At 42.5% G+C, this 16,412-nt stretch overlaps 2 protein-coding genes across 2 annotated transcripts; one reads left to right on the top strand and one right to left on the bottom strand.

The window, feature by feature from the left end:
• Positions 1–369: 369 nt before the first annotated feature.
• On the bottom strand, positions 370–9,284 carry LOC115820242 (solute carrier family 35 member E2A). Its single transcript, XM_030783736.1, has 9 exons — positions 8,979–9,284; positions 7,906–8,382; positions 6,963–7,098; positions 6,304–6,431; positions 5,244–5,364; positions 4,622–4,675; positions 4,255–4,327; positions 2,388–2,533; positions 370–734 (listed from the first exon to the last, which is right to left on the bottom strand). Exons 2-9 carry the CDS (start codon positions 8,183–8,185, stop codon positions 506–508), a joined length of 1,167 nt encoding a protein of 388 aa, XP_030639596.1. The 5' UTR covers positions 8,186–8,382; positions 8,979–9,284; the 3' UTR covers positions 370–505.
• A 3,040-nt stretch (positions 9,285–12,324) lies between these two features.
• LOC115821210 (uncharacterized) lies at positions 12,325–14,591 on the top strand. Its single transcript, XM_030784981.1, has 6 exons — positions 12,325–12,398; positions 12,664–12,840; positions 13,377–13,487; positions 13,857–13,943; positions 14,043–14,190; positions 14,526–14,591. Exons 1-6 carry the CDS (start codon positions 12,333–12,335, stop codon positions 14,546–14,548), a joined length of 612 nt encoding a protein of 203 aa, XP_030640841.1. The 5' UTR covers positions 12,325–12,332; the 3' UTR covers positions 14,549–14,591.
• Positions 14,592–16,412: the final 1,821 nt, after the last annotated feature.

Raw genomic sequence — 16,412 nt, 5'->3', positions numbered from 1 at the left:
CTTACTAGGCAAACTGCAAGTCAGCCCAGATCTGACTGAGTTTTCCCTGTCAGTCATTACCAGGCTCAACGGGTGAGTGGAATGAAATTGTAAAGATAAAAAAAGAGGAAAACAAGTAAAAGGAAAGGGAATAAAAGAGTACTGAAACAGTCCGTTCCCTTAATAGTGTTTGGCAATTTTTCTCTCAAAAAACAAACTACTCAAGTCAAAAGTCTGGACCCACACTAAATAGAAAGTTAAAAGTGATGGAGACTGGTTTTCTTTGTGCTCTAAAACTGTTAGCTCATGAAAAACTCCTCCTATGTTCACATGGACAAGGATTTCTACAAATGTTTTGTTACAGATTACTGAGTACTGGAAAAGCTTTCCCATAATTCTACCAAACTAAACATTTTCCTTTCTGGAATGCTGCAGTAAAATGTTCATTGTGTAAGGTCATAGTTGTTCCTGACAACGCAATGACAGACAGGATGTGATGTAGGCTGATTAGTTCCCGCCTCTTTGTTCAGTCTACTGCTTTGAGGTCTCCCTCCTGTAGGAGGGGCTTGTGGTCTGTGTCGGCTGATTGGGCGAGAGCCTGTAAGGTGTCTCTCTGTATCTGTTTGGCCTTGTTGTAGAGCATCACTCCAACAAACACCAGAGCTGTTCCCACGGCGGAGAGAGCTGTGACAGGGTTACTGAAGACAATGATGCTCAGCCACACAGACAGAGCGTGTTTCACCGTGCTGGCCACGCTACAGGAGAAAACAAAGACACAGGGAGAAAGTCACACCACACACAACCAGAATGGAAAACCACATCTCACACACTATTAAGACAATTTATAATCTTCCGCAAAAGAAAGTACAGACACCACTAAACAATGTTTCAATCATTACAAATGATGTGGGACATATTTCACACGGCACTTTTGGCAGATGGTTCTGTAATTGTCATGATCAGGCAGCCAAGAATAGAACAGTCAGACAGACTGTTAGAAAGTATTTTTCTGTTCTTCTCTCAAATAGGGAAGTCCCTCATCAGAAATAGCCCGGTTTGTGGCTGAATTAGAAAGCAGATTTTGTGAAATGCCCTTCTGCACAATGCCTTCACTACTCAATAAACATATCTAGGATCACTCGTTGCCCTGCGATGGACTGGCGACCTGTCCAGGGTGTTTCCCTGCCTTTCAAATAAAGAGATCATTTTCTGTCTTGTTTTCTTTGGAGAGAGCATGACAATTATGTGGTGTCATATTTGCCAGAAACTTGACAGTAAATTTGTGGTCTAGTGTCCCCTTTCAACTACACAAATCAGTTTAAGAAGAAATTAAATTGTTAATTAGTGGACCATCGAAACATGCAAAAACAAATAGTGACATCTACTCAATGTTTGGGGTTGCCACTTTATGAAAAATCACGTCTTAAGAAGTCAGTCACAAGCGAGAGCGAGTGTTTGATTCTTTGAGACTTACAGTGGAAAGTAGACCTGTGTCAGAGCGGGAACGCTGTATCAGCCAATCAGGTAGCGCCTCTTTTATGAATATTAATGAGTCTTCCCCTGCCATACTACATTTCAGAAATTGGCAGCCTGCTATGAGTGTTTGTGGCACAGCTGTGACTGACTGAGTAAGTAGCTACTTTGCTAATGTTAATTTAAAACAGCGGATGTGTCAAACATGTTTCTTTACTTCTACCACTCAGCAGAATAACGCACATTTACATTTGTAACCAGACTGTATTTTGTTCGCTCTATTACCTCACGGTTTACTAACCGACAGCAAAACATTAGAGATCTGCTACTTCAGTTAAACTAAATCTAATTAAGCTTTAGCTTTATTAACTTTAGATCAGTTAATGAGTGTTTCCTCTCTCCTACTACTGTAGATAACCTGCATGCTGTGTGTGTGCTTTGTCAGCCAGCCAAAATGGCAGAGAAAATATAAATGGACATACAATCAACAGTACAACTGTACTTTTGGCAGCATCTTTTGTGCCCCCCTCAGAAATTGCTCTTGAGAATTTTTTGTGCTTATTGTCCCCCTCCAATAGTGAAATGAAACTTCCACCCATGGGGTCACTATGCAAGTTGGAATGTCTTCAAAACTAATTGACCGTTTAGAATTTAATTATTGATTATTAATTCATTGTTACTTAAAATGATAGTTTGCTTGAGTGTCCTTGTCTCCAAAGGGGACAATGTGATGGTCGTTCATCTCGTTTACTAAAGGTTTGGTTTCTCACATCACTCATCCTCTTCTCCTCACGCACACAGAGAGAGAAGGAGTAACATGAGCTTGTCCTCCACCCTTCACTCATGCAGAGTGAGCCAATATAAGGTGAGTTTCTCCTCCACTCCTCACTAACACTGACAGAGTCTGGGCGCCGGTGGGTGGGGCATAGACTGACCTGAATGTGACGGGTGAGATGCGGCCCATGAGGGCGTAGGCTGTGATGCTCTGCAGGTGGAACAGAACACCGTCAATCAACAGCAGCATGATGATATCCGGAGTGACATGGAAGCTCTTCCCGCTTTTCCCAATCACAGGGAGATCCTAGCAACACAGGACACAGATCACAGGGATATCCTAGCAACACAGACTAACAATAAGAAACAGCTGATCATCACTGACACGTTGTAAAAATTGCATTGTTTTCTGAATGAATCATTAACTAAGACCACTGCAGAGTAGATTTTTATCAACATGAAATAAGGTCTTGCCAAATTGCTGACAGAGGCATGCTCTTTCAACACCGCTGGCTGTTTCGTTTCATGAGTGACGCGCACACAGAGCGTGGCTGAGGCATACTCAAGTGGAGACACGAGATCCTGTTTCTACATTTTCTCTCATTCTTTCCACGAGGAAACAACGCTGCCAAATGTTGTGATAGTGGAGGAGGAAGATCAAATAGTTTTGCTAACTTCCTGGAAGAAAAGCAAAGTTGCCTCAAACAGAGGAATGTAGTTACTCTGGTCCCTGGACTAGAACAATATTTAACAAACCGTTTTTCTCCCTGCCCAAAGACTGGAATGGTTACATGACTAGCAAAGGAAATTATAAGTTAGTGTAAACAAAACACAACTGGTTTATTTACTGTGACAATTAATGCTGTCTGCTGCAAATAAAAGCCGAAACGTGAGACAAACACAGTGGCTATTGCACCTTTGATTTTTTAATAGGTCACCACACTACAAACACCAAAAACAGGTCTGGTGTCTAGTGTTACTAAGCTGCAGACACAGTAGCCGTTTTCACATATGCACTACGGACTATAACCGCAGAATTAGGTTCGCATTATGTCCGAAGTTCCCCTTCCACGCATACAGCACACAGCAGCAGATCGTCCGAGTCAGACGCTTTCACATATACTCGAAATACTCCGTTTGGTTTAGAAGGGGGGTGGCGCCTGGGTAGAGCGTGCAGGAGGCAGGACATGATGCAAAAAGTACTCTGCGAAAATCGCAGTGTTTTGTTTACAACAAATCGAAAAAACAGACGAGGCTACCGACTTTTGTCTGACGATTTCGGCGTCGGCCCTTACCGACAGAAGTTCCCGAATATCATCGTCTCTCCAGTTAGACATTTTCGTTGGCGTCTTCATGTAAATGACCCTTCTTCTTCACCCTCGGATGTTTGTATTCTTCCGGTTTCGCGCCAGTCGCATTTTAGAAACGCCATCAACACGCCCATTTGCTCACTGTGCATACTCAGGACTATAAGCCGCTCTATTCACACATGGAGCCAAACGAAGAGAAAGCGGAGTTTGTACTAGGGGGCTGGTAGAATAGTCCGTTTAGAATCCGAGTCGACTGATTCGTACATTTTTGTTCACACATACAGCCCCTCCGGTTAGAATCCCGATTATTTTATGGTTGCGGTGCATGTGTGAAAGGGGCTACTGTTAGCAGTGCAACGTTATTAACCTTGGTCATGACAGTTAAGAGAAACGAACAGAGCATGCATTAACATTGTGCTTAAAATGACATGACAAAAACGGGCCTTTTACGTCTCATAATGGCTCTCCAGTTACTCACTACAAAAGTGCAGCAAGACAACATAGCAGTATCTTACAAAAACAGTCCCTAAACTCAAATGCTTCTACAAATGTTTAACTTAGTTAAGGAAAAGCAAGCTGAACAGTAAAAAAAGCCATTTATCAATCATCACAGAATCATTTTCCATGAATAGCTCCCCCATGTGCATATACATGTGTGTATATGTACACACACGCACACTTTTTTAGTTAGTCGTTTTTGGGTCAAACTGTAACTAACCAGTAGAAAGATCCATGCAGGGATTAGCATGATCACAGCTGCAGCGCTGGTGTAGAACTGCAACTCAGGTGGGCTGCAGAGGAAGAAGACACGATTAAAGACCAGCTCAGCCCACACGGAGAAGAGAAAGTGACAGAATACACATTTTCCAGCACACTCCTACTTATTGCATGTACACTGTAAACAACTTAGAGTTTGTTTAGTGCATCATTTCTTATGAAATCTAACCATGAAAAGCACAAAGACGAAAGTTTGACTGGGCTATGCTAACATGTTAGGGCTGATTTTAGCTAACATGACATTTCTGAAGAGTAAAAGCCAAAAGAGCCCCATCCATTCCACCTGACAGATCACTGAGATGACTCACCTGAACTTATATTTCTCTCCACTCAGTAGCTTCTTGGAAACCACGTTCTGTAGACTAGGGTTTGAGATACAGACAGACACAAAGAATGATCAGCAGGTGCTTTCCATTGAGTCACTGTGTGTTTAGGGTCCATAGGGGTTGTGTGGTTTGTGAGCTCATTTAGGGCCTATAGGGACTGTGTAGTTTGTGAGTTTGTTTAGGGTCTATAGGGGTTCTGTAGTTTGTGAGTTTGTTTAGGGTCCATGGGGGTTATGTAGTTTGTGAGTTTGTTTAGGGTCTATAGGGGTTATGTAGTTTGTGAGTTTGTTTAGGGTCTATATGGGTTCTGTAGTTTGTGAGTTTGTTTAGGGTCCATGGGGGTTATGTAGTTTGTGAGTTTGTTTAGGGTCCATGGGGGTTATGTAGTTTGTGAGTTTGTTTAGGGTCTATAGGGGTTATGTAGTTTGTGAGTTTGTTTAGGGTCCATGGGGGTTATGTAGTTTGTGAGTTTGTTTAGGGTCCATGGGGGTTATGTAATTTGTGAGTTTGTTTAGGGTCCATGGGGGTTATGTAGTTTTGTGAGTTTGTTTAGGGTCTATAGGGGTTATGTAGTTTGTGAGCTTGTTTAGGGTCTGTGTATTACCAGTCCATGATGTTGGTGGAGAGAGCGGCGGAGAAGCCCAGCATGTTGAAACTGATCTCTGTGGCAGTGCAGAGGGCAAGACCAGCCATCACAGGGAACAGAGACAGGTTTACCCAGAGCCCTGCATGTGACACACACACATACACACACACACACAAATGCATTATATAATACCTAACTCACACACACACCCTATGAACGCAACTGTCTAGCCCTGCTCACAACACGTGCACGCACACACATACACACACACACACACACACCCTATGAACACAACTGCCAAACCCTACGCACGCAAACACATTATATAAACACTGGTAAATCTCAGCAAAAGCTTTTCACACACACACACACACAACAAAATCAACAGTAACGCATCCTAAACTCAACAGGTATGCTGAGGCAAAGCTTGCTGTACAGGACACACCCGATAAAAAACAGGTTCTCAGTAAAATGTGTGCCCAAAACAACAGAATGCCCAGCACAAGAACCTCCAAACACACACACATACAACCTGAAGACTGCCACCAGCAAAGAAAGTATGCAAAACACACTACTCATTAACTCCTTGCCAGTATTCAAATATTTAAAACAAATATCACACTAGCAGATAATACGAATGATATCATGATATCTTGTTCATGTGAGAGAAATGATCCTTCACACAGTACAGCAAACACACATCATGGAACTAGTGAAAAACATCTATGCATCTGATCAGGCTGGAAGCCTATGTTTGTGGTCACTGTTTCAACAGGCTGTTGTTTTACACATACCAGTAAATCTGGTCAAAGAAATAGAGTTACATTCTGTAAACAGGCAGTTCAATAAATGTTGTGCATTGTAACCAACTGGGCAACCTGTCAGAGGCTAGCTGATTACCTTGACCATTAGCATGCAGGTTAGTAATGTGGCTAAAAGAACCGTTAGCATAAGACTTTCTCTGAATGCCTTTGTGTCGCTTGTATATTACCTGGGATTAGTACCTGTCTATTCTCCCAAAATTAGTCCCCTGTGTGGGGGACCTGTGTATTCTCTTGGCATTAGACTCATGTGTTACCTGTGTATTCTCCCAGGATTAGTCTGGACATGATGACCGTGAAGATTGGCGCGGAACTTTTCACTGTCTCAGCGAATGACACAGCCACATTCTTTAAGCTTACCAGTCCAAGCACGACAGTGGTAAACCTGAAAAAGGAGAAGAAGAAGAAGTAAAAACAAACAGGCTGAAGTGAACAGAGACAGTGACCTTGACAACGACTACACGCGAGAGTATGGTCAGATCTCATAGGTTTACACAGATGTGAGTTACATGTTTAGCCTCGCTCAGATAGATTACTGAGAAAACCCACTTCTTTCACAGCCTAGCTGAAGTGAATGTATATTTTTCCTGACCTTGTAAGATCAACACAAAGTATGTGCAAGTGTACAAAACATTAGAGCACATCCTGAAAAACAAGTAAAATGACATTTATAACTGTAACACATTTTACCAAGTGAATGGTAAACATAACAGTCAGCTGTTGGGCAGACGTCAGTCAGGTCACGTCTGCCCAACATTCTCAGAATTTTTTTAAAAACAACATCACCTGACATCGAAACTCCACTCGCAAGCATTTACCTGGATAAAACTGAACCACTAAAACAGGGACCTATCTGAACATTAATCGTAGGAAATCAAACAAGGTTTCAAAAAAGGATCATGGTCCAGGGACAAACCTCATCAGACCTACGAAGAGCATGATCATGAGGAAGTTGGGTGGGTACTCAGCTCGTGATTTGTGTTGGTACAAACAGCACGGGACAAACATCTTGATGCAGCCAATAGCAGTGGTGGAAACCATCTGTACAGCACCTGCAGAAAGACACGGGGTTGATGAGAAAACTGTCACCACAGTGACAAGATTCTGCTTTGTTCATAACAGCTTTGACACCTTTCCATGCAACAAAAGAGAATCTAACCACACTCTTGCTTTCGAAGTGCAGGTTCCTGATTGTGTCTGTTAAATAAAGGTGAGATGTAGACCAAATTGTTCCCCCTTTTATAATCACTGAAACAGTTTTAATGATTATGTAAAAAAAAAAAAAAAAAAAGTCAATGAAGTACTAGTAGCTTGTGTGGTTCTGAATGCTAAAACACTCCACCATCTACACCAACCATGTCAAAAATCACACTTAATTTAAGCTGGCAAAAATAGAAGCACCCAAAGTATTGTTTCATCCACTTCCTATAATAATTGCTTTGTTGTGGTTAAAGCACCTCCTGCAATTAACAACTTCAGTGACCTAGTAAGGATGTTACGAACCAAGACATCTCCTGTGTGAAGGAGACAGGAAACGAGAAAGAGAGCTATATCTTCCTTCTAAGATCTCTAACACCATAGAGCATTAAACATTACACACTTCCATGGTTTCCAAAGGCCCAGATTTACTCAGGCATTAATTTGAGACAATTAGAGTCATGATAAAACAGCAGAGAGCCCTGAGACAGCAGGCAGTATGTGACTACTGTGTGTTAAACTCTAACATCTGTCACACCAGAGCTGAGGTCATATGCCACATTCATGCACAGTCATTCCTACACGAGTGCGATTCACTTCAATTTAGCCTGAAACCGCCAGTGTGAACACAGCTGGCTAAACCTCTTAAAGTTGGCCCTTACCCAGCATGCTTGGCTCTCCCTGCAGCAGAGTCAGAATGTACTTGTTGAGGAACAGGGTGCTGAAGCTGAAGAAATACCAGAGGCCCAGGTAGGTCAAGGACCTGGAGTTCCACACGCCCGAGTCCGCCTCGATAACCGTTGTCTCTGTGATGGTGATCTTGAGGACGCTCTCCCCAGGCATGCTCTCGCTCCGTGCCAGCACCACCCTCTCCTGCCTGGTCCTGAAGGGCAGCAGAAGGCTCCAGGACAGGGCCCTGCCCAGCCGCCCTCCGCCCACCATGATGCCCTGGAACGCTGGACACCCTGCATGCAGCACTCGCGCTCCCGGGGGTCGGGCCAGGGGGGTGGGGGTGCAGGCAGATGTGAGAAAGACAGAACTGGTTCTCAGACCATCTTCACTGCCCAAGATCCCTCACAGGAAGCTTGTTTGCTCTTCTAGAAGGTTTGACTCTCCATGTTTATTGAAACATAAAGGACCTGAAACATGGGAGTGAAAGGATAAGTCAGCAAGGCCACGGTACTGCTTTAAAAGTTACAAATACAAAACAGACACAGGAGGAGAGCCTGGCTCGCCTTATCTGTCCATAAAGAGCGGCACGCATATTAACAGATAAGATTTAGCAATACCTAAATCAGACCTCAAAGGTCAGGATCATAAAATATATTAAAAGAAGAACAAGAAAAAAAAAGCAAATGACACAGGAAGTCATCAAACGAGTTTATGTCGTTCGTGTTTGACATTTACATCTAGGAAATAACAGATCATGTAAACTGAAACAAAAAATCAAAAATTAACTGGCTCTTTTATTTCACTGGCGTCTTGTTTCTTATAACGATGCTCGTTGTGCTTAATCAACCAGTGTACAAGTTACTAGTGACAGCTATCTGACGGCTCAGCTCTGGCAAAGTCTCGCCTTACTAGTGAAACGAGCTGAACACATCCAAATCATACATTAAACGGGTCTCCCAAATGTGCTCACCCTGCATTAATCATTAAAAAGACGCTGCTAACCCCCCTGTCCCCTGAAATCAATCAAAATAAACAATGTATGAAGTATTAAATGGCGTTTTACCGTGTAACTCAGTAGCAGTCCTATAGTTCCTCAGAGCGATTTAAAAAAAGACAGACAAAAACGCAGAAAAACTACATCCACCTCCAGCGTGGTAACGTAACGTTAGACTGTTAGACCTTTGTGCGGTTACACACGGTTTACAAAACAATCGCATGCAATTTTGATAAACCACGTCACATCGTTCAACCACAACGTGCTGATTAATTTACTCGTAACAGTTACTGGTTCGATTCATTACCGGGGACTACAACCTTGCGGCCACACGTAGATAACCTAGAATAAGCTACCAACTTCATAAAACGAGTCGTTCCTGCTTCCTTTGACCGATGTACGCATGTGTTCATTTGAATGTGTACAGCGCGAATTTGCGCAGGATTTTGTTACCCTAAGGGTACTCGTTGAAACAATGAATTATGCATTTCCATAACATGCGAACACAAAAAGTATGTCCCCAAACTGATTAATGTTATCTATAGACCCACATTTTAACTGATAATAGTAGTATCCATTAAAAAAAAGCTGAAACTGCGTTTTTCTGCGCAGCACTGATTAGAAAGATTACGGCTCTACAAAAGCAAGGGTCGTGTGTGCGGAAGTCGTGTGCAGTATGTTGGTTAATAAAACATTTTTGCAATGTAGGTTGACGACGTCTTACGGTTATTTTAGTGAGTAACAGCTAAAACGAAAGCTTGTCTTTCAGACTTAAGCAATGGATGAAATACGGTAAGTGGATAAAATCCATGCTCGGATATCAACTTATTGTAAACAATGGAGCTAGCTAAATTCGCTGAATTTAATTGTGAGAGTGTAACCAAGCAGTTACAATAAAGAGAAGAAAAACTGCACATTCCGTTGCTTTTCGCCTCGTGACTTTTTTATTTAACTGAACTTCTTAAAAGTGCGACATCGAAATGACCAGCTTTGTCTGCACCTCTATGAAATCCAAATGTGCGTAACCATCTGCCTCAATACATAGACGTTGATTCATACGAATGAGGCAAAGCAGATTAAACCTAATTTGGGGATTTGTTAGAGTTTTTGTGGGTGTGGTTCTTATGTCACAGATCATTTCAGAAGTGGCTTGCAGCCGTTCTTCAGGTTTTAGACAGCAAAACATGAAAAACGTGTACTTTCGTCTTTGTATAGGATTACTTACCGCCTTTTGCTCTAAGACTTTTAAATGACTTCATCTGCAAAGACTTTACTGCTGTGAGTGCTGTCAAATGGAAGCACGTGTGATTTCGAATTGCCTTTAAGTGTAATGTCAGGCAAAACACTCAGTCCAAAATATCGTTTCAACAGCTGACCAAATATTGTATATTACTGCAGTGGATCCCTTCGGAAATAAGCCGGTTAGATGGATAGATGACAAGATAGGATACTGCTGTGCAATTCAGATTGAGTTTAAATGTCGCATTCCTTGTTTCTTCTCCAGTCCCTTGTTGTTACCTCGGAATGAGGAGAACACTGATTTACCGTCACCGAACCTGACACCCAGACACAGGGATCTAATCCCCACGCCATGCGGCCCGGTGAGTGCATCACATGCGAGTGACTGTCGGACTGTGGCAGATTTTTCCACGTTGACGTTGGTCAGATCTTCTGTGGATTAAAATGGTTCATAAAACAGAAGGAGAAAAGAACATCGGGGTTTGGCGCTACTTTCAGCTTTTTTTAAGTTTTGAAAATGCTTTCATCCATGAACGGAACTCATGAAAGGGGTTAGTCAGGGTAAACTATTCAAATTCTTCAGTTAGACTAAGTCACGGCCTTCTTTGTAGCACAACATGTGCTAATATACATAATAGGAGTTTATCTAATTTGGTTTTGCATGTATAATTTAATCTCAGGACTAATCTAACAGTTAAGGCAGAGCGTCATTCCACATCGGGTTACGTGTCAAATCCTCATGGAACGAACACAATCCCATTCTAAAAATTATTATTAAAAGAGCCCTAAACCGCATCCATAATATGACACGTTTTTTCCCCAAACAAGAACCATAGCCAAGCAGAATAGCTTCATTGTGAGGAACAGGATAGTTTCAGTCATTAGCACTGCGTCAAGCACGACAGTTCAGTAAAGAGATGATAATTCACTGTCGCTCTGGACAAAACTGGTCATCGGGTTCTTGAATAGCCAGTCTGTGTGAATGCAAAAATGAAGTGATCTTCCATCTGATAAAAGCTGAGCTACTACTTGGCTCGCGGTCAGTCTTAAAATGCTTGTTGGCTAAAGACAAAAGATACAACTTACTATAACATTAAATCCAGTGAAACTGCTCATGTTTTTTTAAGACATCACGTTCATTCTGTCAGCTAATTCATACAAATTTCCGTTTCACTATTCCTCAGATCTTTTACTAAGTCTTTTAGATTGTCGCTTTCACAACCCGGCAGTTTAGCCCTTGATGAAATGAATAGTGGATTGCTAGTTGTGGATGCTGTCCCTCTCGCGGCATCCTCCCCCGCTCCATCCAGCTCGCGGCCAGTATTCTTCCCGCAGAGCCTTATTTCCATTATTGTCATTGTTTTTAACTATGGTACAACTGGTCTGTTGGTGTGTAATTGCTTATTAAGTATTGTTTAATAAGCAATTACACACACACACACACACACACATATATATATAGAACTGAGGCTGGTAATTTTGTGTTGTGTTTTCAACTATACTGAGATTCATTCACTGAAATGCAACCAGCTATACCAGCTTCACCGGACAAGCATCGGAGTGCTGAAACTGGTCACATGTTTGTGTTGATCTAACTGGTCCGTCACTTAATGTGGTGCTCATGCTTCTGGAGTCAGTGGAAATCTGTGTTGTCCAAGGGTGTGACTGATATTGGTCCCAGGTTTGACCTCTAAAGTGGTGTGGTTAGTTCTGTTGCACATGTGTGTAACTCATCCGCTGCTGATTTACCCTCTGTCAGATAAAGCCGTGGTCAGAGCTCCCCCTGCTGGTGAAGGTGTATTTCTGTTACACTATAATGTCTCTGCTGGTACTGCTTGTTCTGACTGTGTTAAACATGCAGCTGGAAAGCCAGGGCAAACGACCAGAGGAGGATGATTTCACTGTATCCCTCATTCAGGTGGTTGGCATCTGTAAGTTACACAAAGGCATTTCTTTCATGCTGATTAAAGAATTTAGAGTAATTCATAATTATTTTATAAGGCACAAGTTTGTTTTAAAATTCTGTGAGGGGAATTAATGGTTCAAGGTTTTGTTGCTCCTGTATAGTAAAGTGTTTGTGTGTGTTTGTGTGTGTCTGTGTTCCCAGTATTTTGTTTGTACTACATCACACGGGGGATTCTCCAGGAGAACAGACAGGAGCTGATTGTCTTTGTGCTGAGTGTTATGGTTGTTATTGTGCGTTCAGTGGTCAACTTCTTTGTTCTGAAGACTTACGAACCCCTGTTAACGGTACGCCTCCTCACACACTGCAGACTGTGTGGTATGTGCGTGAGTATGCATGTATGTGTGTGTGTGTGTGTGTGTGTGTGTGTTTCCTGACTGAAGCTGCATGTGTTTTTTTTCTCAGTAGAGTGTATAAGATGCAGCTTAGATTTGCTGTGGTTCTCTGCTCATGTGTTTAAGCACTGTAGGTCTTCTCTCTGTGTGTGGCATCTTTCAGACAAACTTGTGTGATCTGCAGGAGCTCAGTCGTGTGTGTGTGTGTGTGTTGCAGGCACGGTTTGTGTGTATCCTGTGTTTGGGACTCAGTCATATTCTCTGTGCGTCGTCACTGGTCCAGAGGCCCAATATGATGGCATTCCGTGTGGGCGGAGCTTTGGAGAGTGTGCAGGAGCAATATTACCTGTTAAACGTATGTTTCTCCATGGTCACCTTTGACCTCCAGGCCCAGGTAAAATCACAGTGTCACCCTACCCCAAGAAATCTCCATTCTCTGTAAAAATGACATGCCTCACTAATCAGAGAGAACAGAACTTCCATTCAGGGCATCTCTGTTTTATTTCTCCCCTGGATTAAGTTTCAAGTTTAAGTTTATTTAAAGCCCAATATCACTGTTTACAGTCTCAAAGGGCTTTACATGCCCACAGGATTACAACAACCAGAGCAGGGTGGCACCCCCTGACTTGATCCTCATAGCAGGCAAGAAAAAGTGTCTTTGTACTTAGTGGTCCAAACCTTGGATTTAAAATAACAGGATTGTAATCACAAAATCACATTCTCAGTTCATCAGTCAGTGAAGACACTGCAAATGTATTGCTTGGAATGTCTTTTTTTTTGTTCTTTTGATACAAAGTCTGTTGTGGTAATATGGAAGCAAACTGGTGAAGAGTCCTTGTTTGCCTCGTTTAGATGGTATTGTTGGTGGTAATACATTAGATGTCTGTTTTTAAACTGTCATAACATTGTGTTTTGTTCTTGGTGCTGTAGCTGTGTCTGTGTATCCTGATTCTGAAGTGGAACGAGCCTGTCTATCACAACATTATACTGGCCGTCGGACTGGTGTGGGCGTGCATCACAGCCGCCATCGGAGCCACCGCTGTAAGTCGCTTACCATCACCCCTACTTTAGTCAGGACCATAAATGTGTGGTCTCTATGGAAACAGTTTCTGCACGTAGTTGCCAAGTACCAGGTTTAGCCCATGGATGATTGGAGACCTTCTCACATTGACTGTTCAGAGATTTGAATTAAACAGTGAAACTGATTTCTCAGAACGCATTGAGCTGAAATAAAGAGGTGGATAAAAGGTCACCTTTGGCTTAGATGAAACTGTCAGACCATAAGAAAACACATACTCTCTTTCTACAACATGAGAAAAAATGTATATGTTTAAACATTATGGCTCCATATGTGTGCATTTATTGTGAAAGTGTTGATCTGTTTGATTTAAGGTCCTGTTCTGATTTTAGGTTTTGAAAGAGGTTAAGCCGCTTGTCTGGACTTTTCTTCTCCTGAACCTGCCTGAGCTGGCTTATTTTGTCTTTCTCCTGTACACGGTGAGAGTGGGATGTCGATCACTCTGTTTCTCCACTGTCTCGGTCTTTGAGCCCAGAGGTGTGTGTGGTGTGACCCCCCGTCTCTGTCTCCTGTCACAGATCATCTTACAGTGGGGACAGGATGGCTCCTACACCCTGGAAGCGGCTGCCGTCACGGGTTGCACCATCTCCGTGGTGATCAAGGGCATTCTGTTGTGGGGTCTTTCCCGTCTCTACAGAACCTTTGGGCAGGGCCTCAGGGAGAGAAGTAAGGGACTGCAGTTTGAATGTTTCTGTGTGGTGTGTCATTTACCCAAAAAAACAACCCTAGGCTATACATCCAGAATGCTACAGCTCCTCTCAAACGCAAGAAATTGTGTTTAGAGTTGCAGTCACATTTAATGGAGAACTTGATTTTCTTTCATGTGGTAATTTTACACAGGATATTTGCATTCTCTGACGGTTTATTGCGTTTTATTGTGGAACGCTTTAGCAGACTGTATTAGCCTTTCAACGAGTAATCCTGTCTCTCTCTCTCTCTCTCTCCTCTCTCTCTCGCCCTCTTTCTCTCTCTCTCACACTTTTTTCCCTTCCTCTTTTCAGTGTTTGCACCTGACAGACAGTAGAAATGCACAAAGAAGGAAAATGGAACCTTGCCAGGGGAGAAACATTTTTATAAATTCTTTTATAATGATGGTTTACAATGTTTGTGAAACAAGAAAGGGTGTCTTATTTTTTTAATAGTGAAAGTGGGTTTCCTGGCCATGACTGTGGTTTTAGCAGAAAGTCTTGGTTAACACTTTAACACCACGTAATGTGTTTGTGGTGTGTCTTATCACGTTTCATATTTCCAAGAGATCTTGTATTCTCAGACGAACATTAAGGATTCAGTTATTACAGCCAGCAGCTCAAGACTTGAACCCGTGTGTACGTCTTTGTTCCTCTAATCATATCAGGATCCTTTACAGAAAACCAGCTGACGTCTCATCCTTTTAGAAAGAACTGAGAACTGGGCTGTCTGATGTTTACTAAGCTGAATGGTAATGGTGGTGGGAGATGGTTATGACTGTGATAGAATGTGTAAACTGTTCATTTTAATTGCACGTGAGTGGACTTACTGAACGTTTGGCAGGACACTGAATCATGGGAGAATTGAAGACACTCAGGTGATGTTGCGCTGCCCGGTGGTGAATAGAAGTATTGCGTGTGTGTTCCTCAAGTCTCAGTGCGTCTGCTGTAAACATGAAGACACTGATGATATGTCTGCACTGTGTTTTAGCGACACGTGGGAAAGGGGCTCATCTGACCTCACACGTGATAAAATATCATTTGGAACCTAAATGTTCTCTAAGTGCCTGTGATTACAGGAACCAAAGAGACTATGTCGTTACTGGACTCTTCATGCTTTTGTGTGGGAACAGCATTTAATGATGATTATTTTTCCTGGCTCCTGACGTTTGAGTTTGTACTTTAGCTTAATGCACTTTCATCAAATTCGGTGTTTGTATGTAGCAGTTAACATGTGCTGCTTCGCTGTCATGCAATTTACGCTAGTTCTATTCCATATGTGTACTCTATGTTATTATTGTTATTACTACTTTTATTATTATTGCACTTTTAATATGTACTAATCATGCCCCACTTATGTTTTTAATACATCATAGCACTGGCTGTATAATATTTTTTTATTTTTACTTCTTTTTATGGTCTGACATTTCTTCTAAGGTCTGAGACTTTTGAATGACACTGTTTTATACTCTGAATGTGAATTAAAAAAACAGTGTAGTTTCTTTGAACTTGACATCTGTGGTCCTTCTGCGTGTGCAGGAACCTTTCCCTCTGGTCTCTCTTCACTGACCTCCTCTTCCCCTCTGGTCTCTCTTCACTGACCTTCTCTTTCCCTCTGGTCTCTCTTCACTGACCTCCTCTTCCCCTCTGGTCTCTCTTCACTGACCTCCTCTTCCCCTCTGGTCTCTCTTCACTGACCTCCTCTTTCCCTCTGGTCTCTCTTCACTGACCTCCTCTTCCCCTCTGGTCTCTCTTCACTGACCTCCTCTTTCCCTCTGGTCTCTCTTCACTGACCTCCTCTTTCCCTCTGGTCTCTCTTCACTGACCTCCTCTTCCCCTCTGGTCTCTCTTCACTGACCTCCTCTTTCCCTCTGGTCTCTCTTCACTGACCTCCTCTTTCCCTCTGGTCTCTCTTCACTGACCTCCTCTTCCCCTCTGGTCTCTCTTCACTGACCTCCTCTTCCCCTCTGGTCTCTCTTCACTGACCTCCTCTTACACTCACAGTCATTTAGATAATGATGGCTAGTCTTCTTCAGGAAAAAGACTAACGTTACATCACTGATAGCTTTACAGGAAGGCAGGGAGAGGGGAAACATGATGCTAACGTCTCTTAAGAAACTCCCAAAATGGTGCAACCGGCGAAACTTTTTTTTTTCCACAAAACACTTCCTTATTCTCATCTTGAGGTTACATAACGACCTT

Source organism: Chanos chanos, chromosome 9 (genome assembly GCF_902362185.1).
Source record: "Chanos chanos chromosome 9, fChaCha1.1, whole genome shotgun sequence".
In the NCBI taxonomy this organism is placed as follows: Eukaryota; Metazoa; Chordata; class Actinopteri; order Gonorynchiformes; family Chanidae; genus Chanos; species Chanos chanos.
Note: the sequence above shows the minus strand (reverse complement) of the source record. Positions and strands in the feature narration are given on the sequence as shown.